Source organism: Giraffa tippelskirchi, chromosome 1, assembly GCF_054371585.1.
Source record: "Giraffa tippelskirchi isolate mGirTip1 chromosome 1, T2T-mGirTip1v1.2.pri, whole genome shotgun sequence".
Classification (NCBI taxonomy): domain Eukaryota; kingdom Metazoa; phylum Chordata; class Mammalia; order Artiodactyla; family Giraffidae; genus Giraffa; species Giraffa tippelskirchi.
Window position 1 is genome coordinate 97,452,751 of NC_137275.1, and position 26,196 is coordinate 97,478,946.

At 36.1% G+C, this 26,196-nt stretch overlaps 1 protein-coding gene and 2 long non-coding RNA genes across 33 annotated transcripts in view; 2 read left to right on the forward strand and 1 right to left on the reverse strand.

The window, feature by feature from the left end:
* The window catches only part of LOC145504434 (uncharacterized), a 44,554-nt gene extending 41,242 nt beyond the window's left edge, over window positions 1-3,312 (forward strand). Inside the window, exon 6 of the long non-coding RNA XR_014052202.1 lies at window positions 1,579-3,312. This is a non-coding gene — a long non-coding RNA (uncharacterized LOC145504434). The remainder of the gene's footprint in view (window positions 1-1,578) is intronic.
* The window catches only part of CAMK2D (calcium/calmodulin dependent protein kinase II delta), a 314,058-nt gene continuing 290,279 nt past the window's right edge, over window positions 2,418-26,196 (reverse strand). For 15 of the 31 annotated variants that reach the window (XM_081485067.1, XM_081484940.1, XM_081485057.1 and 12 more), the window contains 5 exons: window positions 13,713-13,788; window positions 9,878-9,972; window positions 7,762-7,990; window positions 5,615-5,710; window positions 2,418-4,476 (listed from right to left, as the gene is read on the reverse strand). In XM_081485067.1, coding sequence (XP_081341193.1) covers window positions 5,644-5,710; window positions 7,762-7,990; window positions 9,878-9,972; window positions 13,713-13,788 — 467 coding nt within the window. In that variant the 3' untranslated portion in view covers window positions 2,418-4,476; window positions 5,615-5,643. Of the gene's footprint in view, window positions 4,477-5,614; window positions 5,711-7,727; window positions 7,991-9,877; window positions 9,973-13,712; window positions 13,789-26,196 lie in introns of those variants that run through there. The other 16 variants (XM_081485129.1, XM_081485108.1, XM_081485119.1 and 13 more) reach the window with 3 other exon arrangements.
* Window positions 3,936-12,105, forward strand: LOC145504429 (uncharacterized). Its single transcript, XR_014052201.1, has 4 exons — window positions 3,936-4,031; window positions 4,936-5,036; window positions 7,565-7,698; window positions 11,684-12,105. It is a non-coding gene; the product is annotated as an uncharacterized LOC145504429 (long non-coding RNA).

The following is a 26,196-nucleotide window of genomic DNA, read 5'->3' on the forward strand; positions in this document are numbered from 1 at the left end:
TTTGTTGGCAAAGTAATGTCTCTGCTTTTAAATATGCTATCTAGGTTGGTCATAACCTTCCTTCCAAGGAGTAAGCGTCTTTTAATTTCATGGCTGCAATCACCATCAGCAGTGATTTTGGAGCCCAAAAACATAAAGTCTGACACTGTTTCCACTGTTTCCCCATCTATTTGCCATGAAGTGATGGGGCCAGATGCCATGATCTTAGTTTTCTGAATGTTGAGCTTTAAGTCATTAACATAACTTAAAGCCATTGAGATTAGGGCCAATTATTCTGAGAGTGAGTGAAGATAGAAAAAACAAGAGTTCCAAAATGTAAAAGCCAGGTTGAGGAAAAGGGAACAGTTAAGAGACTGAGGAGGAGTATAAGAATGGTAGGAAGAAAATTAGGCAGATGTATTGTCTGAAAGATGAAAATGTTCTCTAAGATTGAGATGGTAAACTGTGTAAAATGCTGCTGAGAGATTAGGTAAAATGAAGACTAAACATTGGCCCCTCGAATTAATGACACTGGTGACTTTGGGTAAACTGCTTCGTGGATTTCTGAGGGAAACTGGAGTGGGCTTAAGGGGCATGAAAGGAGAGGCGGCAGACAGCAAGCACACGCAGGCCTTGGAAGGCACCTGGCTGTGAAGAAAAGAAACGGGGCATTAAGTAGAATGTCCGGTGTAGAGGGAATAATGTATGACAAGGTGGGGGCGGGGGGAGACTTGTAGTACCTGCCAGCAGGTGTAGGTGTCAGCTGGAGGAGAAGGAGAAGGGTGTCAGCCTCTACCAGGTGCACGAACTATTGATCCCCAGCAACGGGAGAGAAGGCAGGGTGTGGTGTGTAGACAGAAATACAGAGAGCATTTCTTGCTGTGGAGGCAGAAGCTGGGTCCTCGGAAAATATTCCAGCTTACTTTTGAGAATTGTTTTGACAGAAAGGTAGAAGTACCGTAACTACTTCATGCTGCTGCTCAGACAGGTGGTTTATGACTGATGGTTATTATTCAGACCATGGACACATAGTTCAGTATGCTGATGTCCATTATCTATCTATCTATCTGTTCTCACTGTTATCTGACAAAGACAACCATGGAAACAGTGAAACATTTGTATAAGTCAGTAGAATTTTATTTAATGAGATCACTCATTCAAAAGGTTGTGCTTTCTGTGTTTACTCTTACATTATATATAGGTTTTATTTATACAGAGATTCAAAACGTCAGTTACTTCAGGCTAAAATTCCTTGAGAATTTCCCCAGAATATACTGATTTACTCCCTTTCATTTTCCCTACTTTCAGCTAGATGACTATGTCACTATTTCTCATTTTTCTGCTGCAACACTTGAGTATAACCTTAGCAATATCAGTAAACCAACATAAACAGGGCAGCTCATAGCAAAATAAGAGTTATATACATCTCTATGTAAGGAATAACCAGAACACTGGGGATATTAATATCAGTGATTGGAACAATTATAGCTGCTGCTACTTAATATTATCCCCCAAATATTATTCTAGGTACTCTTTATCCATTATCTCTAAACCCTCACGATATCCTTATTAATTGGTATTTTTTCATTTTATAAATAGGAAAATGAAGGTTCAGAGGGAAGAGGCAACTTGCTCAGAGTGTCAAAGACAACAGAGCTGAACATTAAATCCAGGACTCTACACTGCGAGTTCCCCGTTTTTGGTTTTCCCACAGTTCAACAATTATTAACAACATCTTATATGGGTTCACAAATACAAACACACAGTTCTTGCTTATAGAGAAGACACAAATGAAGATGTATTTCCAAAACCAAGGTGGTTGGCGGGAGAGGTGAACACAAACTATTATGCAAGATTGAGAGTGAGCTTACAGCATGGTCTACGGAGGTTTGCTGGAGGGGATGTTATTCTAAATTGAATTTCAAGGAATGAGTATAAGTTATGTTGAAAAAGTAGGGGAACAATATTCTAGGGTAGAAACAAACCTTGTGTGGTAGGACTTTTAATAAACTGAAGAAAGTTCAGTACTTATGTACACTCAAATTTAAGTTGGAATAACAGGAGATGAGATGCCTGAATATTGGCGATGATAATCCAGAAGTGTTATATAGTCAGATGTCAGATTTGGGTTAAAAATGGAAGCGAGCTAGCAGCCATTAGGAGGAGGGCATGTTCAGAAATTTTTAGGACTCTTGTGTCAAGTGCTTTGTTCTCAGAAAAACCTTCCTAGGAGAGACCGTGATTTTGTACACACAAATAACACAGTAAATTATCGTTATCACCAAGTTCATTCTTAGAGGGAAGCTCAGTTCAATAACTTCATCTTAATGTCAGAGGTGAATTCTGTAATAAGACCATATAGGATGTGTGGCCATTGACACTAGCCAGCCTCACACATGCATAAATAGAGTATTCCTGAAGAAATAAAAGTGGACACATTGTCAGCAGAAATCACAAATTTATTAACTCTTAAATATATCAATCAGTCATTTACCATTATGGCAAGAAATATATACAGTGTCCCATGGTAAACTGCAGTGTTTCAAAATGAGAGAAGATAATAAATGTGTAATTCCGTTGTGGTGGAGAGAACAAATCACAATTTCCTCACATCTTAGTGTGGAAGACAAACTTGATCTACAGTAATACTTCAACACCACATGCTAAAAGTGTAAAAAAAAAAAAAACTCTATACCTAATATTTTTCTAAAATACATGTATGCCACGTATAGCCATTTCACAAAAAGGTAAAAGAAATTAAAAAGGGAAAAATGAGGCCATTACTTTTTCACAGATCTCATTGGCAGGTTAACATGGCTCAATACATTTACTGTATATATTTAAATATATATTGTTTTAAATCGTGTAATAATTATCAGAAAAGCTTCAATCCATCTACCATACATCCACTAGTAACAATATCTAAGGTGATTAGTAATCAACACAGAAACGTGAAATGAGAGAAAAGAGGGAGGGTTAATTTTTTTTTTTAATTTTTTGGTTTTTTTTTTTTTTTTTTTTTTTTTGCTTCTGCTTTAAAAATAGGCTTCTGAGGATTGTGAATTACTGCTGTTAAAATAAGGTTGATGAAGATACCATGCACTATAAAGCATTTCAGAGAGGAGAAAAAGCCCCACAGGAATTGAATAAACAAGGGAAAAATGAGAAGCACAAAGAAAACAGGGACATTTCCCTTTTTTTTTTTTTAAGCAGGAAAATCCTAACTCCTAGAAGGGAAGTAATTTTACTCCGACACTTGAAAGTAGCTACAAAACCACGAGTCATAGAGATCGACTTCAAAACACTCAGAGAGGCCTGCAGTGTTCTCCATCCTCGGAACTTCCAAACCTAGCCAGTGACGATGCAGGAGGGGTGAGGCAGAAGAAAGTGCCTCTGCACAAAATCCAGATCCACGACCAACTGGGTGCTGCCTGGCAACTGCTCCACTCAGTCAGACATGCTGCAGGTACAGGAGGAACCTACTTGCTTTCCTATAAGTTTAAACAGTTCTAATACTTCCAACTTAGGATCCCTAAGTCCAAATTAGAGCAGAATTACAAACCTTTGAGCTCTTCTTGACCTCATCTCTGTGGGCCCTGAAAATGCTCAAAGTATGAGTCCAGCCACCTCCAAGAGGCCTCAGTTTTTATTTTACCTTCATTATGCAAATTTCACTTTTCTCACACTACTGAACAGGAAAAAAAAAGTAAAGAATGAAAAAAAAAAAGATACAAAAGGAAGCAAACAAAAGTGATAAAGAAATAGGATAAAATGAAAAAATTAAAAAGCAGAGGTTTGAGAAAGGAACAAAAAAATTCAATTCGGCAAATTTCACCAGAACAGTGTGCGTATAAAGTGATCAAACCTGTCAGTGATGTGAGTGTTTCCAGTTTATGTAGTTTGACCAAAAAAAGACATGACTTTAGATAGTAGCAAACCCACTAATTCTCACTTCCACATTCATAAATGATTAAACCCACTTTGTTTAATAGCAACACAGCTTTCAGTGAAAAATCATCCATTGCAGCCAGGATCACACCAGGAAACTGAAGGTAATTTTTTGTTTTTTGCCTTTTTTTGTTAAACAAGCTAAAACAGATGAACAGCAAAGAGTTTTTAAAAATTTACTTTTCTCTTACAAACTGTCATTCAGAGAATGGTAATTCTGAAGTCTGTTAAGTCTTGGCATAAACAGAGAAATTAGATGACTAGATTGTACTTGGGAATATTGTGGAATTCTTTTTTTTTTTGCTGACCTCCCCCTATTGTTTGCCAACAATGATTGAAGTTTGCATGGAACATCCCCATAGTTGAAGTGTAAACAATGTATAGGAAGGAATCTATGACAAGATGATGCATCACATAGGCATTACACAGAGGACCTTCACAACTTCATGCACTCGGAAACATGCATGAAGAGGAGGAGAGGACGGCTCAGGGTTACCATCCAGGTGCCTTGAGAACAGAGAATGCAGAAGTGGCACTGTTGATGTTTAGCTGCAAAGAGAGAGGGGAGACATAAACTGTTTTATGAAGTATTATCAGATTGCTTTGCCAAAGATGCGAGGCTGCGATTTTTACAGCTAAGTAATAGACTGAAAATACTATGTATAAGAGATCTTTGCTTGTGGCCATTAAGAGAGAAAATGAATGATGTTAGACAATACTGATTTCCTGCATTAATCTGTCAATTTGTTCACACAGAGCAAAGCTAAAAATAGACTCAGGCTGCAATCACATGATTATACAGTTTAAGCATTCATGCTTACCCGATAAATTAATAAATGAATCATATTATTTGGTTGAAAGAGACTAAAAGTTTAAGTTCATCTTTTAGCTTTTGTCACTATTCTTAGACTCCATTGTCAACCCTAGAAGTCAATTTTACAGCCTCAAGAATAGGGAATGTGGGATTATTCTCATTTAACCAGAGGTCTTCTTTCTTTAAACCAACAGCTGGGAGCACTATTTCTTCCAAGTTTGGACAAAGTTCAGTGCTTTGAATGGGGAAAAAATTCACAACGCTGCCACACGTATCTGAATCCTTCCAATCCAAGGTAAGAAGCCAATCTTAAACAACAACACAGGCGTGAGTTTAATTACAGTCAACTTTCAATTATCCTCTGGAATTACTCACTTTGTGAGTTCTAAATTTCAGCCTGACTTCCACCTTGTGGTCAAATACCATTAAACTTGGCCAGGCACAGCAAATTAATCTACTTATTAACCTTATCTAAGTGCAGAACAGGAACTGTAACTTCTTGAAAAACAGACATCAAAGGATCCTAGAGCTGGGTATAAATCAGATCTGGATAATTGAGAGTTGTCTGAATTGACCCAGATAGAACTGACTTTTGACGTGAGAACTCTACAATATTTGAAATGCCACAATCTGTATGCTGAAGGTAGGGTCTTTTCAGCACTTAATATCTTGACAATAAGGGTTATGCTACACAATGTTGCCAAACGTTAGACTCAAGAGCTCATGCAGAAATGCTATGGATTCTCAAAGACCTTTTATGGTTTTTATTGACTATAATGCAAGAAAATATCCTCAAAGAGAGGAAAAACAGCCATGCAGCTTTTCAGTCATTAGCTCCAATCACAAAGTATCACGGAGCAGGATGTTACTTACAAGACCCATATGTGAATGGTTTTCAGGCCTTAGATGTTTTGCCACAAAGAGGTGCTTCCTGAGAAGTTTTCTTTCCCATTTGGAATACAAGGTGGCCTATTAAGAGAAGCCTCACTTAAGCCACCTGGCATAAAATGAAAGTTTCTCAAGCAGGCTCTATCCATAAACACTGCAGGGAATTGTAGAAAAACCTAACCTTCTAGTACTGAATGAATGTAATCCCTTCTGTAGTAGCTGGCAATTGGTACTGTACCTCTTTGGGGTAAAAAACACAGAAATGCACAAAGATAGGCATCTTCATTACTGTTACATTTCTCCTGTCTTTTAATTACTTACATATATATATATTTTTTTTTTTTTGAGTGAATTTCAACCTTTCATTTTTTTTCCTTCTTGACCCACTTTTGACAAATCCAACAGTGATACATAATAAGGCTAAACAGAAGGCCATTTGAAAACCAGTGTGGTGGGACATTATTAAACTAAGACATTTTGATTCTCTGGAGTGCGTTGAATGGCTGTTTGTGTGGTTTTGACTACCCATCCCAAGGGCCCCAGATATGAACAGGTGAGAGAATTTGAAATGAGGTCAGCAGCTGGCTGAACTTCTACTGAGTCTGAACGCGTCTTCTCGTCCTTATCTCACTACACTTACTCGACACAACCATTAACTCCCTTTACGCCAACTGGAGGTAGCATTCTTGACCCACAGTCCTGTACTACAGGGAGCTAATGGCTGACACTGTGCTTTTCCTCATGATGCTCCTTGAACTTGGACTATGTTCCTTTCGTTCTATTTTTCCAAAAATTCCACTCCTCACATACGACTGCTCAAAATTCTGTCTTCTCTACAAAGTATACTTCCAAATTGTTATAAGCAGTTTGCTTCATGGGTTATCCATTCCTTTCTACTCTGAAGTTGATGATGAACTTTTAGTTTTTCCTTTGGTATTGGTGATAACATAATGTCTTTCACCTTGCATTTTATCTGGCACAAGGTAAGCACCTAGATGATATAAATGTTTAGCTATTGACTGGAAAAGCAAACATGACCTCTGAGGTAGAGTGGTATAGTGAGAAAGATACTGAAATATGTAATACTTGCATTTTAAAATGCTATGGGAGAGGGCGAGGGTGGGATGATATGGGAGAATGGCATTGAAGCATGTAAATTATCATACACGAAATGAATCGCCAGTCCAGGTTCGACGCATGATACAGGGTGCTCAGGGCTGGTGCACCAGTATGACCCGGAGGGATGGGATGGGGAGGGAGGTGGGAAGGGGGTTCTGGAAGGGGAAAACATGTACACCCATGGCAGATTCATGTCAGTGTATGGCAAAACAAATACAATATTGTAAAGTTAAAAAATAGATAAATAAACTAATTTAAAATTAAAAAAAAAAAATAAATGCTATGTTTGTAAGTTTCTCCTAATATCTTGAATAGAGCACCAGCAGAAAAATCTATGAAATGAAGCTCCTTATACAATAGTCATCCCACAGTATCTGTGGCAGATTGGTTTCAGAGCCCCCAAGGATACCAAAATCTGCAGATGCTTAAGTCCTTTATATAAAATGGTGTAGAATTTCATATAACCTGCACACATCCTCTCATGTACTTTAAATAATCTCTATAGATTACTTGTAATCGCTAATACAGTGTAAATGCTATGTAAATAATTTACCTGCAAGGCAAATTTAAGTTCTGCTTTTTGAAACATCCTGAAATTTCTCTACTACTGAAATTTTTTGATCCAAGAGTGGTTGAAACTATGTGTGAGGAACCTTTGAGTAAAGAAGTTTGACTGTTTTGGCCATTTTAGAAACTTCTTCCTTCCACATCCCCTTCCTCTGCCAATATGTGACAATGAAGTTGTATAAATTGTTTACCTTATTATATGAATTCTCCCTGATTTAACCCTATCTAAAACTACTGTATACTTTCTAGGACAAGTTTCAACCAACAAATAGCTAGTCTGATCTTTCCAGAGAATTAAAGACTGCTTCTTATGAAACATGGATTCCCACCAGTATCACTAACCACTAGCATTAAATAACAGATGCCATGCTATTAACAACGGAGTAAGTAAAAGACGCTGACCATGGGCATATTAACAAAGAAGCTGACAGCCTGGAAATATTTACTTGATGGGTACTGTTGGTGACCCCGAGCGATGAAAATGAACGTTCTGCCACTTTCCATCCCGGCGGTGCCACACACGTGTCTCTTCCGACTGCATTGTTTTTGGCATTCCACTGCCATCCATGTACTGGGTGAGCCTAATGTATGCTATGCAGGCAGCATCATCGCCTACCAGGTGTACATGAGGGTTCAGGATGATAGTGTGGATAGGTTTATTGCTTTTGGACAAAGCTAAAAGAGAAGAACATGGAAAAGAGAACTTAGTTTCTATGCAAAATAAACCGAAACCAATAATAACTTCACTTGGGACCAATAAATAGAATATCATTCATTCATTCAACTATTCATTAATGCAAATAATTGAGTGCCTGTACTGTGCAAAGTATAAAGAAAAAGAGCAGAAGTAGATAGTCATTATTTTCTTTGTGGTTTAATTGTATGCCACTCAAACTGTGGGTGAAAAAGCTGGAGACACATAATTTATAATGGGAAGTGGTTAGGAACAAGCTATAAAATGAACAGAGGTGGAGAAGGGCTGGCCCAGGTGCACAGAGCAGTTTCTGTTTTTCCAATAAAGGAACCGCTGGGACAGCTGACAGGATATCCTGTGGGCTGGTTCTTTTTGTTGTTGTTGTTGTTTTTTGCTAGTTGGTAAAGTACATGGGGCAAGGGAAATACATCATGTATTAAGCATGGAGACTGCTGTCTTCTAAATAGGCTGTCCATAGTGTGAATCAGTTTCCCCATCTGATCCAGTGGCTCCTTTATTTAGTACAGCCCATTCTAGTAGTCCAATTATGGTTAGCCAGTAAAAATCCAAAATTTGGTGTTAGCCATATAGCCTGATTCTGATCCTCTAGCTCTCTTTGACTGAGCAGCCCTCACTAGGATCCAGCCTTTGTTGTTTTGACAACATCTATTTATTCTGACTGTTCAATGACTAAAAGAGATGAAGATTTAGTGCAGATATTGATTGATGCTACTCTCTCTGATCACTTAAACAGGCAGAACTGTTTTACCTGTTATCCAAATATATCCTTCATTCTCAGGAAAGATCTGAATTAATTACTTACTGCTACAGTCCGGTAAAAAACAATATCCCATTATTATGAATATGTATTTAGGGAAAGTAATGAGGTACAGTGTTATGTTGAGGTAGGTTAAAATATTAATAGGTTCATTATTCTTTTACTACAGATGAGGTGGTATTAAGCTAAAGTCTACTGAAGAAGACATGACATGCTGTCAATCACAGCATGAAACAGAATATGAGAACATTTACTGAAGTTTTGTTAAGGCCAGTTTACCACATAATTATCTTTGTTTCCTTGCAAATATTTAGTGCATATAAGAAAAAGCAATTCATTGAATGTAAAAATGCATGCCAATACAAATATTCTTGTCAATGCTTATAATTACTGGACATAAACCTGATTATCCGAATCATTACTATGATTCCTCTTTAATTTATAAAATTTCATTGCAAAGGTGAATTTACTTCCTGCATCATGCAAACACCTTATACCTAGTGTCTTTAGGAGAAGGATAAGAGGAACTTCTCTTTTATACTTTTTTTGGTGACCTGGAGGATTTCTGCAAGAAACCATTTCAAGAAAACATTTCTTTTATCACTTTCTCTGAAATGTGGCTATTTCATCTGATACCATTAAAACTGTTGTAATCTGAACTGAAATATTTACCTCATTACTCATCTTCATACACATTTTTACCTTGAAACGGAACACTAATTATTATTCTTGAAAGCACTCTCCTCTATGGCAAATATTCTGGCATGCTGTAGTTTCTCTTATTTTTTCATATAAACAATGTTTTGAAAACCTAAAATAATTACTTTTTGTTAACTCATTTCACAGCTTATATTATATATACATTTACTGGGACTTCTATGGGGTGTATTTAATCACCATCACTTTTTATATAAAATTTGTTATTTTTCAAAACATATAAAAGCTTACAGCTGTTGTGTTTTTTGATTTCAAATTACAAAATTATGATGTAGGGTGCTGGACTAAGGTAAGAATGCTCATTGCAGGAAAGAGCCAAAGAATCTAGAAATTCAGAGAAGCTGGAAAAGGCATGTTATTAAAGTAAATGTACCATTTTCAAAGTAGAATCGATGAAAGTCCATCCCTTCCACTAAATTACCCAAAGCTTCGGGTTCAAAAGCAGTAAGGCCTGGGTCACAGATTTTTCTGTAGGAAAAAAAATAAAATAATGAGTTAATATATTTTGTTGTTTCACACATATCCATTTCTAATTTATCAAACAGTCACTGAAGGAAAGAGTCTTAAAAAACACTAGGAACATAAAGTTTCTATCACAGGCCTTCACAGGGTGGGTTGAAGAGAAAACCCTAAGAAAGAATTTTGCAGTGACCTCAGATAAGGGCAAGATAATACAACCAGTTCCAGCAGCTGATAATCTACAATGCTTTAGGAGTTTCCTTTGAAACATTTCTAATTTCCAAGGGGGATTCTCTAGGCTTTCCCCAGTTTTTATAATTCCCTAGTTTTCTAGTTGTTATAAGTTTATTATTTTTGAAATGCTCTCCAAGTCCGAGTCACTCTCTAAGTCCTATAAAATAAACTTTGCCTTGGAAATTAAATACTTTTTGGAATAATCTGATACTATATCTACTTCCATGTCAAACAGTCATTTAGACTGACGTGAAGCTAGGTGTCACATCTTACATTTTCTGGCAATGTCCTCAAGACTTAAACTTTAAATACAAGCTTAATTAACTTTTATAATTGAGAGATTCAGATGCACATTAGTTTACTTTTTAATCTTAGAATTATGATTCAAGAAAAATACCATTTTAAATATTCAGAGAAAGCCAATGGGCTTTCTTGAAAAAATTTATTCAACAAAGAATTTGTTAAATACTTACTATATAGCAGATATTCTTTGAAACAAACACAACAATTAATACTGGAATGGAAATAAACACAAAGCGCTCAAAACCCAGATTATTTATATATGAGAAAGGAAAGATTTAAGAGAAAATTTGAGTTGCACTTTCTGGAGTAAGAGTTTTCCAGGTATGTGGAGGGGGAGAGGCAGAGCAGGGCAGCAAGGACCATGCCAGAGTCCGGCTGGGGGGTGATGTGATAGCTAGCCGCCAGATGTGCTGAGGATGGGGGGGGTCTCTGTAAGTCCCATGGAAACGGAGGAGAAAATACTTCTCAGTACTGTGTGATCAGCGTAGGCGTCTCAGAGAAGGCGCCTAAAATCTGGATTTGAAGAATTTAGTAGTTCACAAACTTAGATAAGAAGAATGCATACTGAAGGATTTTGGACCGTTAATTTGGTGAGGCTTCATCTAATTTCCTATGGAAATTCCCCATTTGGGAGACAAAAAGTTAAAACGTTTTTAACAAGAATAAAATTAAAAAGATCATTATGGTTCTTAAAAGTACAGTTCATAGAATTTTGGAACTGATTTTTTTAAAGAATACTTTTAAAGTGGAAAATACTCTTAAGATATCACAGTGGTTTATTCATTGTGGTAAAGAAAGCCTCAGGTGCGGATAGGGTGGGACTGGGTAGAGATTTTAAACTTTAAACACCTCAGATTTCCTGGTGGGCAGGTATTAAAGCTCAAAGTTAAATATCTATAATCTCTAGGAAGCAAAATGGGAAGAACAGTGTTCCCATGGTAACAGGACTTGTTTTCTGCCAGGGGCTATTACTTTCTCTATAAATAGACTTTTGGTTGTCAACATTAGTGAATCAAAATTTTTTACTACTTTATATCAGCACCAAAATCATCTGAGGATCACTGTACTATGATGGATCTTTTTACTCAACCATTGAGTCAACATAGTTGAAAACCTGTTAATGTGTTCTTTTTCTCTGTTTCTACGTAAGTAAGTAATGTGTGTATCTCTCTCCCCATCACAGGCTTTGGATTAATAAAAGAGGCACAAACTGCTCCTTGACCCTGGGGGTGCATGCTCCAAACAGGTGTTCTAAAGACCAGCTGGCAGGCTCTACCAATACATTCTACCATCCCCAAATGGAAGGTGCTCTTCATTAACTACTGGGCCTGAGTATACAAAATCAAGCCAGAAGATAGGAAAAGGAATTAGTGAGCTGAGGAACTGAATTATTTAAAACACCCAATTTTAAAGTGTCTGAGAATATAGCAAGTGGTATATTTTGCCACTTTGGCCTGGCCGACAAACTCCACCATTCCACAGGGGAAAGTTGTTGCCATATTTTTTAAAAAATAAGTGTATTATGTTTGACAAATCATATGGGTCTACCAGTTATATCAACCAAAAGAATAAAAGAGCACTGGTCCTATGGTGCAGGATTCTAAACAACTCTTCAACTGTTTAATTTTCTAACAAAAAACAATATTTTTTAAAACTCCATTTCTTACTCTTTCATTCTAAATATACTCTTACTAGGTCATGTTAAAGAACTGATACACACGTTAAAGAACTGAGATATATATACACACACACACACACTTGTGTTTGCACACACATTAAATTTATAAGAGGCAGTCCCGGGATTAATTTAGTTCTTATATTCAGTTACTATCTTCCATACTTTATATTTGGTTATCTATTTGTAACCGATAAAAAAATCTTATTAAATATAAGATATTAAAATATCTTATTAAAACTTGGACAGAAGCAAAAAAAAACCCCACAATTTTATCTTCCAGAGGCAGTATCTTTTGTTCACAATTTTTGTCCCTGTTTAAAATTCAAAATCCATGCCCATGTTAAATTTTTATAACTACAAATACAGGGTTAAAGTAGTTATCTGGACCTTTATAAACTTTTCTGGTATATAATAACTAATTGTGACCCAAGCCCCTGCCACCACCGTGAAAGTGTCCCCATTATACCCCATCAGGTGGTGGGAAAGCCACTCGTGTCCTGCACTATCTGCTCCCCTCTTGTGGTCAGTGGGGTTTTATCCCTGCTCATCTGAGGGGCAGAGAACCTCCTACATTCAGATTTGCACTTAATTAGTGGACATCAATATGGTCTCATTAGTTTGTCATTTATATTTCCTCTTTTGCTAATGGTCAGCTCAGGTCCTTTACCTATTTTTCCACTTTTCAATCTTATCGCCTCAATATAAATTAATTTTAGGTACATTTTACAAATATTTTGTTAGTTTTATTTTGGCTTTAAAAAATTAAAATAGGTAAGTTCTCTCTCTAGGTAGCCCAATCATTTTACTTTCTCATTTCTATGAGTCCACTGCTTTTAAACTTAACACCTTTCCAACCAGAGAGCAATCTCATTTTTTTGACATTTAACCCAGAGGATCTATAGTATGGTATAAAGGTAAAGTTGAGAACTGATTTTTATCTCCACTCAAATAGCTAACTTACCCACATTCTTTGCGCGATAATCCTCCATGCCCTATTTATTTGAAAGTTTTATTTTTATTTGCTCAAAGTGACTTCCTCTAATACCTATAGCGTACTGTAAATTTAACATTAGAACCCTTTCTTCAAAGAACATTTATTTAAGAGACAAACTCCTAAAAGTGATAAAGAGAAAGTTCAGCTGTACTGGATGTTGCCTCCTGATCTCTCTGTCCCATCATCTCTGCAGAATCTGAGGAAAAACACCCCTAAACCCAGATGCCCTTTTTCTGTGCTTTCCTGTTTCTTGTGTTTTTAACCTCACGGACTGCTCTGCTTGGAAAGCCTCCTCTCACATGGAGATGAGCTCTGACAGAGAAATCCCCAGTTTTCCTGTCAGAAGTCTAATCTTCTCTCTCTGCAATCTTAAATACACTGTTTCTCTCCTGGGGCACTTAAGTCATTTATACCTTGAAATGAAGCTACTGTATCAAACCTGGGTTGAATATACATGAGTTCAGGTACATTGAAGAATGCATTCATATAGAAAACACTTCATCATATACATGAAAGCAAAATAAATGTGCCTCTACTCACGTGTAAGCTTCAAAGTCCCCATTGTTGATAGCTTCGATCAGTTGTTCAGTGACTTTGATAATCTCTTGCTTTCGTGCTAAAGGCAAAGAGTTGGGTGAGAATAAAGGGTAGAAGCCATATAAGATTACCCTAATGATACTGCTATTTTCCTCAAACAGGGTGCTACCCATTTAAGACACAGCCCTCTCAGAATCATGGTGTTTTCCTCTCTACAATCTTGCTGCCCAGAGCTCCCAGATCAATGTTAGGTCCTTGTTCCCAGAGCCTGGCAGAAACAGTAGGAAACTGTTCTCAGGTCTTACTTCAGACCTACAGATTCACAGTCTAACTTTAACAGGACCCCTGAGTGAACAGGTTCATGTTGGGGAAGCACCACTACATCTCCTTTGTTAGAAAACAACATTTACCTGGAAGGTCAAGGCTGTATTTTTTTACAAATTAGTTTTTATTACCTTTATCTCAACGTGATTGAGTTTATGAACATTTTTCTCTTACCATTAACAACTGTGTTATTTAAAAAGACAGTCTTAGTCATGTTACTAATATGTCTTTCTTCATAGTATTGCTGAAATGCATTGAGACATTTAATATATATATAAAATTATTTTACTGTTTAGCTCAACTAATCTATGAAAGGGGATGCTAACACTGTAATTGCCATCATATGTAGATAAATAGCCTTCTGTAAACTGTAAACTGGAAAAACAATGTATGAATTAATGCTATGGATGGAGCTAGAAGCCTTCCTGTATAGCTGTCAACATTGACATCAAACATGATTTGCTTCTACTTCTAGCCCACAACTGGTAAAATTGCTAAAACAGTTGACTTGGCTCAAATTCCACCTATTTCATCTGCCTCAAGTGTTCTTTTCCTTTTGGGAAAGCCTACTTTTGTATTATTTGGATATATTAAGGATATACTATATACCATGACAATTTCTTTAGTTAAATTATTGTTGTAAATTGTTACTAAACTTGGTTGACTCTCTGATGTCTTCTTAGTTAGATTAAAAGCTCCCTGTGGGCAAAGAACATGTTATTTCTCTGTATTCTCTAAAAAAGCTTTATCCAATGTCTTTAATAAAACAGATGCTCAATAAGTTTGTGAATTTGGTCAATTGATGTTGAAAACCTTTTTCTGATTTCAGAACATTATTCTCTTGCTAACGAAATAAAAGCATGAAATATTTTAAAAATTAAATTTCACTGAATTTTAAGAACATTGTGGTACTTCCTTAAATCACTAGAAATAAACTGAGGGTAATCACAAAAAGTTATTTCCACTCTATTATAGTGAGGTAATAAGGCTGCTGTTCATCATAGAAAAAACTGAAGTCAGGTTTTAGTTCTTACTGATTAAAGGCAACCAGTTTGCATTTTTAATGAATCTGATCTTTGTTAAAGTACATTCTTAACCACAAACTTAAATGTTTATTCTCACTTTCAAAACTCCAGGTTATCTAGGTTTAAATATCCCTTATTTAAAATAAATGTTCTGTAAAACCTAACTTGACTTCATTGAGACTATATGAGACTACCATATAAAATATGGTTTGTTGATAAAATGGTTACCAACAATGTCAAGGTTGATAGTATAAAAAAATAATCACCATATATTCCATTCTCAGTTATTTCATTTATATTGAAAAAAAATAACAGAGTTTCTTAGTTCCTATACACACTTAAAACATTTCTTGCCCTTGCTCTTTTGATGAATGAATAGCTATAATATAGCAAATATGAAAACATACTGACAGAGGTAGTGTCAGGGAATAATTCTATAACACAGATGGTGCCAATGGCACATTTTAGCTTAAATTTATTTAGGCAATAAGTGATTCATCTGTCTCTGGCCTCAACAGTGTGAACATTTGGCAAAAAGGCATGACAGCTGACCCGATTCCAGAATATACAGGACACTGGTATGGGGGAGCTCAGAAAATGAAATTAGGAAAATGTGACTATGAAAACTTACTCCTTGTATTAAATCCTCATTTAAAACTAATAGATTCCCTAAGACTGCGTGGCTAATCGGTAAAAACTATAGAAAACAATGTCAATTTTTTAGAACAAAAAAAAAAGGAAAAAATGGACATAAGATCACTGCCCTTTGAAGAGCTTCATTAGGGCAAGTTAGTTTACAAAGTGTGAGAAGTTCAGAGTCACTTTCTGAAAGTCTCTGGATTCCTTCACAAGCGTAGTATGGTATTAGAAACATAGGGTATACGTGGCCCTGTCTCACTCTGAACTACTGTGCAAATACTCACTAGCTCTTCAACAGTTGGCATCCCTACAACTGGCTTAATCTTCATTCTGCATAATCAAAGGGACACAAATTGCCTTCTCAGTTCTTATGTTCAGAAACAGTGGTGCTGGAGCTGGCAGGAAGGCAGATGGGAGGGAGCCAGGATGCCTCTGTGCTGCATCATCACAAAAACAACGTGAGGCTCTTGGCTTGGGAGGGGCCTGGAACTCAGGAATCCTTAGAGTGCTTATTTCCCTGAAGCAAAGGCGAGTGAGTCAGGGCAGCACATGACAGCTCACTCTTTAAAGGAAAGCAGAAGGCTGGGGATGAATCATTTGTATATAGTAGTCTGTTGTGGTTGGAATGGTTGCCACAGTGACTTAGAGGAAGATGAAGGGTTTGGTACTAGCCAGGTCTCCTCTCCTCTGCAGTGAGGCTGAGGGTTGATCACTGGATGAAGTGCCTAAGTGCCTCTGTTCTGTGGGGAGGGCCATTCTCCTCTAACCCTCCCTCTCCCTGAGAATAAGTGATGGCCACTATGGAAGTTAAGTGGGGAGATCTGTGATGTGTCACTAACTACACTAAAGGTGAGGGAAGAGTATACCAGTAAGGTGTTCCCTGAATACCTGAGGCTTCTACCTTGTGGCTAACCATTTAATCACAGGGAACTGATTACCGAATAGTTTATTGATAGAATTGAGGTGCTCAAGCCTATACCCACAGGTCCCAAAGGAGACTTCCAGGTTCCTATGGGAAAGGCAGGAGAGAAAAGCAAATGGGAGGAATATTCCAGATCCTGAGTACAATCACATCCCATGCAATTCTGCAAAAGAACTGCAAACAGCGTCATGTTCCAATTCATATTTTTTGGCTCTTTATTGTTCTAAAGAAGCCTGGAAGAGTAAGATAAGAGTGTGAATGGTCCAAGTATTCAAAACAAAACAAAAACAAAACAAAACATCCCTGGGAACTGAGAGTGTTTATATGATAAAATAACTGTTAGATTTCAACATTTCTCAAGCAGTATGAGATCTGAGCATCACAGCAGTCCCCTGAGATACGCAGACAGATGTTAGCCCTCTTGTTAACAAAGAAGTCGAGAGTACAGGTAATGCCCAAAGCCACAGAGTTTGCCGATTACTCCTTTACACCATTTTGAAATACTCCTCTTTTTTCACTTCTCCCACCTTTTCTTATCAATCATCTGATCACAGCATCTCACTCACATTTGCCACATGGACTTTGAATGTTTCAATTCCTTTTAAAAGGCACAGTCTGAGGCCCTCTTACCATATAGTGTTATCCCTACAGTTCTGTCTATACCAGTGTTTTAAATTGCTGAATATCCCATGACTCCCAGATTGTTACTTCTAGACTGCTCCTCTAGGTCTGTATGTCAGTGCCTATTTTGGAATCTCCATTTGGATATCACAAATGCATCTTGAACCCAACATACCCTAAACTGAGCATATGAATTTCTGTCACCACAAACCTATTTGCTCTTCCAGGGACCTCATCCTGGTGAACGGCAACATCATCCATTTACACAAGCCAGAAAGAAACCTGAGAATCATTTTTGATTCCCTCATCCCACCTCTCCCAATCTGGTAGTTGAAGCCATATTGAGTTTGCCTTTTAAAGGCCTTACACATTAATCCACTTCTTTTCTTCTCATCACTCTGGTACAACCAACCATCATTTCTTATCCAGAATAAATATCTAAAGAGGGACTATTAAACTTTGTAAAATCTAAACCAGGGAAGCCCATGTGCATATATGTATGTGTATGTATAGATATACACACACAGTATATACAAGTATATAGTGGAATACTACTCAGCCATAAAAAGGACACAATAATGCCATTTGCAGCAACATGGATGGACCTAGAGATTATCACACAAAGTGAAGTCAGAAAAACAAATGTCACATGATATCATTTATATGTGAAATCTAAAATATGACACAAATGAACTTACCTATGAAAGAGAAACAGACTCACAGACATAGAGAAAAGACCTGTGGTTGCCAAGGGGTGGAGGAGGGATGGATTAGGAGTTTGGGATTAACAGATGCAAGCTAGTATATATAAAATGGATAAACAACAAGGTCCTACTGTATAACACAGGGAACTATAGTCAACATCCTGTGATAAACTATATGAAAAGGAACAGGAAAAAGAATGTATATGCATTATAACTGAATCACTTTGGAGTACAACAGAAATTAACACAACATTGTAAATCAACTATAATAAATTGAACAAATATTTGTTCTGTTTAACTACTGCTTCTACATTCTCAGAGTTACTGGGGACTTGCCTGCCAGAGACTTGAAGGACACGGAGGTTGAGTGACTTGTTCAAGTCATCCAGCAAATTCAAAAGCTGTGCCAGGACTGGAACTTTATTTGGCTGAGGTGTTGTCTGCTGTTTAATTTACTAATCTATGTTCCTTTCCAGCCCACAGTGCCTAATTCAATATTTTGAAATCATAAACTTAAATGAACCACCTAAATGCCTTTGCACTTTCTCTGGCAAGGTGACTGACAACTTAATTACTGGGCCAGAGTTGTAATTAATTATTACACCAATTCAAAAAAATTGAGTGTCCCATGGTTTGTCTTTTTCCATGCTGCCATTAACAAAAATAATGGTTGGGAATAGTTATTATCTTAGGCAAACATACAAATTAGGATCATTCTCATGCTCTTGGTAGTTTTATCGAAAAAGGTGCCTGTCAACTCAGCTATGTTTGGAGTTTCCTGTGCAATTAACAGCTTGTTTCTTAGTCACTGTTTTTATTTCATTAGTTTCATATATTATTAACAGTTGGGAGAGTAATTTCCATTATTTTGGCTTTTAAAATCAAAGTCAAAGATTCTGGAGTTGATTGGTTTAATAATTTATAATATTTTATTCAAATATAATACCTGGAAATTACCAAATTTCTATTCAAGATTGCTTTCAAGTAGCTCACTTACCCAAAAATCACCTGTTCAATAACATCAATATTTCAGCCTTTTAATTGCTGGAGGTCCTCAAGATTTAAAAGATAAAATAAATTATTTAAATCATCTATGTACTTTGCTCTATAAAAAACTACTCTTAGTTTCAAAGTATAAATTGTTAATTGGGAAAGAAGTACTATTAGTCCTGTTACACTGCTATGGCCTGATAATAAATGATTAACAAATATTTAAAAACAGAAATGTATGGCACTGAAATAATTTGGTGTAAGTGAAAGTATGTTTAGATTTTTTTAAAAAAGGTTTGTGACAATATCATTGGGTTACAAAATATGGCTGTGTCTTCCTAAGATGAGTCTGAATCTGAAGATGAAAAAAAATATACTACTTTTTAAAAAAGATGAAAGTATTTGTGAAGTATTTATAAGGCTTTTCATTAAAAATGGCTTACATACACGTTTCAGAGTCTAAAGAAGCTATATGAGATCAAATAGAACGTTTGCTAATATGAGAGAATTCAGTGCACCCACATTTAAGTAACTGGGTAACTGTTCTGCCACCCCCAGCTGACCTACAGAAGCTAGAAATAGGACAACATTATGAATACCACTGAGTATTTTAAATATTAAGATGTTTTATTAATAAGATTGGTGTCACACCACTTCCAGTTAAGAGTTGACGACATGGGGAAAAAAGATTTTAAGAAACTGGTTCAAAGATTCATGTCAACTGCTGAGATTTAAGATTAAAATTGTAGTCTTTAAGTATCAGGCTTATATACTTGCATAACAAGAGAAATATTAAGCATTCTCTAGAGGTATTTCTTTCTTCCACTGCAGAACTAAATAAGGTGACAGTCAAAACTAATTGTCTCAAAAGAAAAAATCAGATTTATAAAAAAGACAATGAGAGGATTTTTAAATATGTGGAAAGTTCTTTTTAGCCTTTTTTTTTTTTTTTGAGGGTGTGTATTGTCATGAAGGAAATACAGCTTTCCCTAAATCTTGAAACTATAATGATTCCAACTAACCCCTCCAATCAACTTTACATGATATTAGCCAAAACAGGTCAAAAGTTAAGGTCAACTTGCTAATGCTCTGTCCTTCAGGATGAATATGCAGCAGTGTCAGATATTGAGAACGGTTAAAATTCTGTGCAGCCATAGGACAGGTATATTTTTCAATGATTTCTACTGCTGTTGCTTAGCTTATAATTAACTTCTTTTAAATAACTTATTCTTTTATAAAAAGTATAAAATTAGTTGACACAAACACTGAGATCAGTGAAAAAGAATTCGCTATATTCTTAGACAAGTTTATTTATAACTACACCTTCCTGAGTATTTAATTGGTAGATTCATGAGTGTTCCCTTGCATCAAGAATGCAGGAGGAACCTAAGACACAATCCTCTGTGTTACAGAACCATTTTATATCTTTTTTCATTTTGCAAAAGGCAAAAATAAAAACCAACCAAACAAAAAGATCCATCAAAATTAATTGAAGCGTGGTTATCTTTGGATTTTTTTGAGAAAGAACTAAGCTAGTAAAGAATCCACCTGCAATGCCAGAGACCTGGGTTCGATCCCTGGGTTGGGAAGATCTCCTGGAGCAGGGAATGGCAGCCTACTCCAGTGTTCTTGCCTGGAGAATCCCATGGATGGAGGAGCCTGGCGGACTACAGTCCATGGGGTCACAAAGAGTCAGACACAACTGAAGCGAGTTAGCACACAGCACAGCACAGGCTAACTATAGTTATAGTATAAAAATATGTTACACTGTGACATTTACTGAGTCCCATATGATATTTTTTAAAGGTCTGTTCCCTGTATTTCCAGGTTCACACAAGTTCCTAATCATATTTCAGCATTGCTCACACCAGTGTTGCCTCAATGAAGTTGAAACTAAGCAGTTTTCTCACTCACCACTATACAGATTACACAAATAAAGACTTTAAGAACAGCACAGTACTTTCTTGTGTAAAATAATATTCATCTCATTTTGACCCATTCCCCTTGACAAGACTGACAAGATAACTCAGCAGATTTTACTACCACCCAAGAAAACTCAGCAGCATCTGCTGTCATTGTAATCCCATACTTTCTTGCTAAAAATTTCTCATCTTCAGCAGCTTTCATTGCAAAGTCTATCATTATCCAATTCATGCTTCCTGAAGCAATGAATGGGAATTGCAAGGGCAGATCATGTCTAGTGTGGTAGAAAGAAAAGAGGCTAATTCACAAAACATGTCATAGAACCCAGTCCCACTCGTACATTTTTAAAAGACCTAGAGCATCTACAATCAACAGTAAATTAGGGAACGAATGAAAAAAGTTTATGGAACAAATAATATACTTAATTATTTTCAATTTGGAAAATTAAGTGAAAATAATAGACTCTCAATATGTCAACTGTATTAAAAAAATGAATTTGTCAATGACATTGTAGATCCAAAGGCCAGGGCGCAATGTAATATATGTGCCTACATGCCTAAACTGAGGATGTGAAGATTTTTATAGCCTTCTGAGATGCCACACGATAGACTGAAAAGGCACAGCAGTAGTCAGTCTGGATAAACTTATAATGGCTTATCACAACTTGCAAGATATACTTAGGTTTGGGAGAAAATAGCTTCCCATTTTCACCACACACAAACACATACACATTCACAAAATAATGTTGAGTTCCTGTAATTCTTCTGAAGTCCCCAGGCATTTGACAGAGAGCAGTGATAAGACTCTGAGGACCAAGAGTCATGTCCATGGTTAGTTGCTACATTTTTTCAAAACTTAATTTGGGAGGGTGATAACAGCCTTTCAGACCAGAAGTTCTTAAATGAGTCCTCATGGCTAATGGTTTTTTACTAAAGTGATACCTTACACTGGACTATGTCACCAGTTCAGCTCTGAGATACTCTGCTCAAAATTCAGCTTACAGAATTAATTTCAAATATGTGGACCCCAAATGTTGCCTGTCATTTCAGTAAAGTACTGTTGTGTAATGTTGCTGCCATCAAGCCATCAGCCACTGCAGCCACCCCTCATGGTTTATCCTGAGAGGAACTCAGGATGGAAAACACCAGAATACTGACCCTAGGTAATGAAGATGCATATCAAAAGGATGATTTCACCAAGTTCAGACTCCTGCATCTTCCCATACAGAGAAAAGCACTAAAATCATTAACTTGAGATGTCTGGTTTTTTTTTTATGATTAGTAGTAATCTTTTGATGTTCCACCACATTTCTTTTACTTTTCCAGCAAAAACTATCTACCCTTCCACCTTGCTTACTTCTTGACAGCAGTTCCTCAGCACTATCTGAGAGGTTGCCTCCCAGGCTATAGTCCTCAGTAAGGTCCTCAAACAAAACATAACTCTCAGCTTTTAGGTTATACATTATTTATCCAGTCAACAAGTACTTATTGGAATATCTTGGTCAAATTTTATGGGACTGGTAAAATTATTCTTGTTTTAATCAATGTGAGTAAAGTAAGAATTACATTTATGAATCATATATCTCTGAACTAACAACATGTGATTTTTTATTTATTCTAGGATGTATTATAAACGTAAATGATGGTAAGATGTAATTTATGGTAAATACGTATTTATGAATATGAAATACTGTTTTTTCTTTATTTGTTGAATTAAGAAAAGAACATTCATCAAAGACACCATTTAGGTTATTCAATGAATAATTAACAGTCCACACATAGAAACTTGGAAATTCCAGGGGGAGAGACCACTGGGAATGCCTATAAAGGTTATCTTTAGCACCTGCATAGACAGATTATATACAACACATCACAAACCATCAAAGAGGAAATTCTTCAAATCTTCACAGCATGCTCATGTTAGAAAATTCAAGTTGTCGTAGAATTTTAGACTCTAAGGACCTTAATACTCAGATACAGGGTCTTGAATATTTATCCCAAACAAATGTTTTCTTTGTTTTACCCTCCATAACAAAAAGCACATTTCATTTTTATTAACCATTCATATATTTAAACAGTATTAACAAAGACAGTATGGTACTGGCACAAAAACAGAAATATAGACCAATGGACCAGGATATAAAGCTCAGAGATAAATTCAGGCACCTGTGGCCACCTAATCTATGACAAAGGAGGCAAGCACATACAATGGAGAAAAGACAGCCTCTTCAATAAGTAGTCCTGGGAAAACTGAACAGCGATATGTAAAAGAATGAAATTAGAACCCTCCCTAACACCATACACAAAAATAAATTCAATATGTATTCAGGCCAGACAGTATAAAATTCTTAGAGGAAAACACAGGGAGAACACTCTTTGACATAAATCACAGCAGGATCTTTTTTGACCCACCTCCTAGAGTAATGAAAATAAAAATAAAAACTAACAAACAGGATCTAATAAAACTTAAAAGCTTTTGCACAGCAAAGGAAATCATAAACAAGATAAAAAGATAACCCTCAGAATGGGAGATAATATTGCAAATAAAGCAACTGACAAAGGATTAATCTCCAAAATATACAAACGGGTCATGTAGCTCAATAAAACAAACAAACAAACCCAATCAAAAAACAGATAGAAGATCTAAATAGACATTTCGCCAAAGAAGACATAAAGATAGCCGACAAACACATGAAAAGACGGATATCACTAAGTATTCAGTTCAGTTCAGTCGCTCAGTCGTGTCTGACTCTTTGCGACCCCATGAATTGTAGCACGCCAGGCCTCTTTGTCCATCACCAACTCCCGGAGTCTACCCAAACCCATGTCCATCGAGTCAGTGATGCCATCCAACCATCTCATCCTCTGTCACTAATTATTAGAGAAATGCTAATCAAAACTACCATAAAGTATCACCTCTCACCCATCAGAATGGCCACCATTAAAAAATCTACAAACAATAAATGCTGGTGAGGGTATGGAGAAAAGAGAACCCTCTTGCACTGTTGGTGGGAATGTAAATTGATAGTCACCATGGGGAACAGTATGGAGGTTCCTTAAAAATGACCCATATGACCCAGCAACCACACTACCAGGCATGTACCCAGAGAAAACCATAATTCAAAAAGACACATGAAACCCAATGTTCACTGCAGCAGTATTTACAATAGCCAGGACATGGAAGCAACCTAAATGTCCATCAGCGGAAGAATGAATAAAGAAGATGTGGTACATATATATGACGGAATATTACTCAGCCATAAAAAGGAGCAAAACTGGGTCATTTGCAGAGATGTACATGGATCTAGAGACAGTCATAGAGTGAAGTGAGTCAGAAGAAGAAAAAAAAGTATCGTTTATTATAATGCATATATATGGCTGAGGTCCATGGGGTTGCAAGGAAACACAACTGAGGGACTAAGCACATTGAAATCTAGAAAAATGGTATAGATGATCTTATTTGCAAAAAACATAAATAGAGACACACAGAACAAATGTATGGATACCAAGGGGGAAGTGAGGAGTGGGATGAACTAGGAGATTGGGATTGACATATATGTGCCAATGATACTATGTATAAAATAGACAACTAAAGATAATCCATTGTACAGCTCAGGGAACTCTATTCAGGGCTCTGTGGTGACCTACATGGGAAGGAAATCCAAAAAAAGGGGATATATACATAATCGGTACAGTAGAAACTAATACAACATTGTAAAGAAACTACACTCCATTAAAAAATCAATTAAAAAATAGCATTAGTAAGTTCCAACTTAGTCTTTTTTTTCCGACTTATAAAGGTTATAATTGAAGAGCTTCTATTTCTTGAAGAGAGATTTAAAAACAGTCTCATATGCTCACACTGTTTCTACACTGGTCACAAAACCTCTAAAAAAAATTACAGGGGTCTCTTTGAAGTAAGCTATCTTTTCTGTCATTGAAGACTGTTAATCTTTTCAGAGGTAATTCTTTAGCAATATCTTTACATTTTTTTCACCTTAACTCTATATAATACAATATTTGGTTAGAATACTGTAATTCTCAGTAAAGTAGGCTAAAAATACTCTGGAGAGTAAAAATACTCTACTCAAAATAGCTATCACCACAGCAAGTTATTTTCCCCAGCTGAAAACATTTTCAAGTTCAGATTGAAAACAAATGACAGTTTGGAGCAGAATTTCTTTCAAAATTTGAAAACAGATAGTGATGATGGTTTTTTTTGTCTATTACTCAAACTTGCCCATAAATCTAAAATTCTCTTCCAACATTTGCCATCTGTGTTTTGCTTCAGATATAATGTAAATAACCACATGTAGTGATGTTAATAAAGACACCAATAATCCTGTAATGAATTATTTCAAGAACCAACAAATAATAGATCTTCTACACTTAAGGTGTTAACTTCTGTCATGATGGTTTGTTTCTCTCTGAGGAATCAATGACTTGGGTAATCAGTCTCTAAGAGGGATATTTTATGTTATAGTTCTCGAGAGAGTTTGCTTGAGAAGTAATTTGGCATAGGTAGGCTCCTTTTAAAATGTATTTTGTCAAAAACAATCAGTCTACATACTTTTCTTTTATTCTCATCAGGGATAATCAAGACACACTCAGAACAAGCCAATTTTTCAAAACACCTGAAAACATTTGGAGATAAAGCAATCAGTTTAAATGAGGGAAGATGGAGTCATTACTTAAAATATCTTCTGTTTAATTAAAAACAAAATATGTCTCTCAAAATTTTTAAGAGTTTAAAACAACTTAATCTAAAAACTTCATAGTTAATTTATTAACTTATTAAGTGCCTACTATATGGTATCATGGAGGCAAAAAATGGTGAATTAAAATAATCTGTGTAAAATTCATGACAAGTTAATATTGTTACCTTAATAAAAGCTTTTTAAACATATTGGCTTTTGTTTTAACCCAAAAGTGAATTTATTTTCTGTACTTGGGCAGCTCCTATGTTTACTTATATATATAGACTGGCTGGATTCTATAATGTGGGTCTTAAAATTTACAGATGTTTACCCGCTTATCAAAATAAATGGCTTACAATATAGAAACACTGAAGCTACAATAAAAAACACAGATCCCTTTAGATTTATAGACTCTTTTAATAGTGAACTTCTGTGCTTATGTCATGTATTCACAGGAAAGAATGGCCAGAAATAATGTAATTAATTTTGCTGACTATCATGGGTCAGGCATTTAACAAATATCTGCTCTAGTCAACATGACCATGTTTTGATACTGTTATTGTTAGTTTGAACCATATGAAATTACCACTTTTGAAGGTAAAAAATGGTTAAGTATTGAGACATCATTATCACCACTGTACAC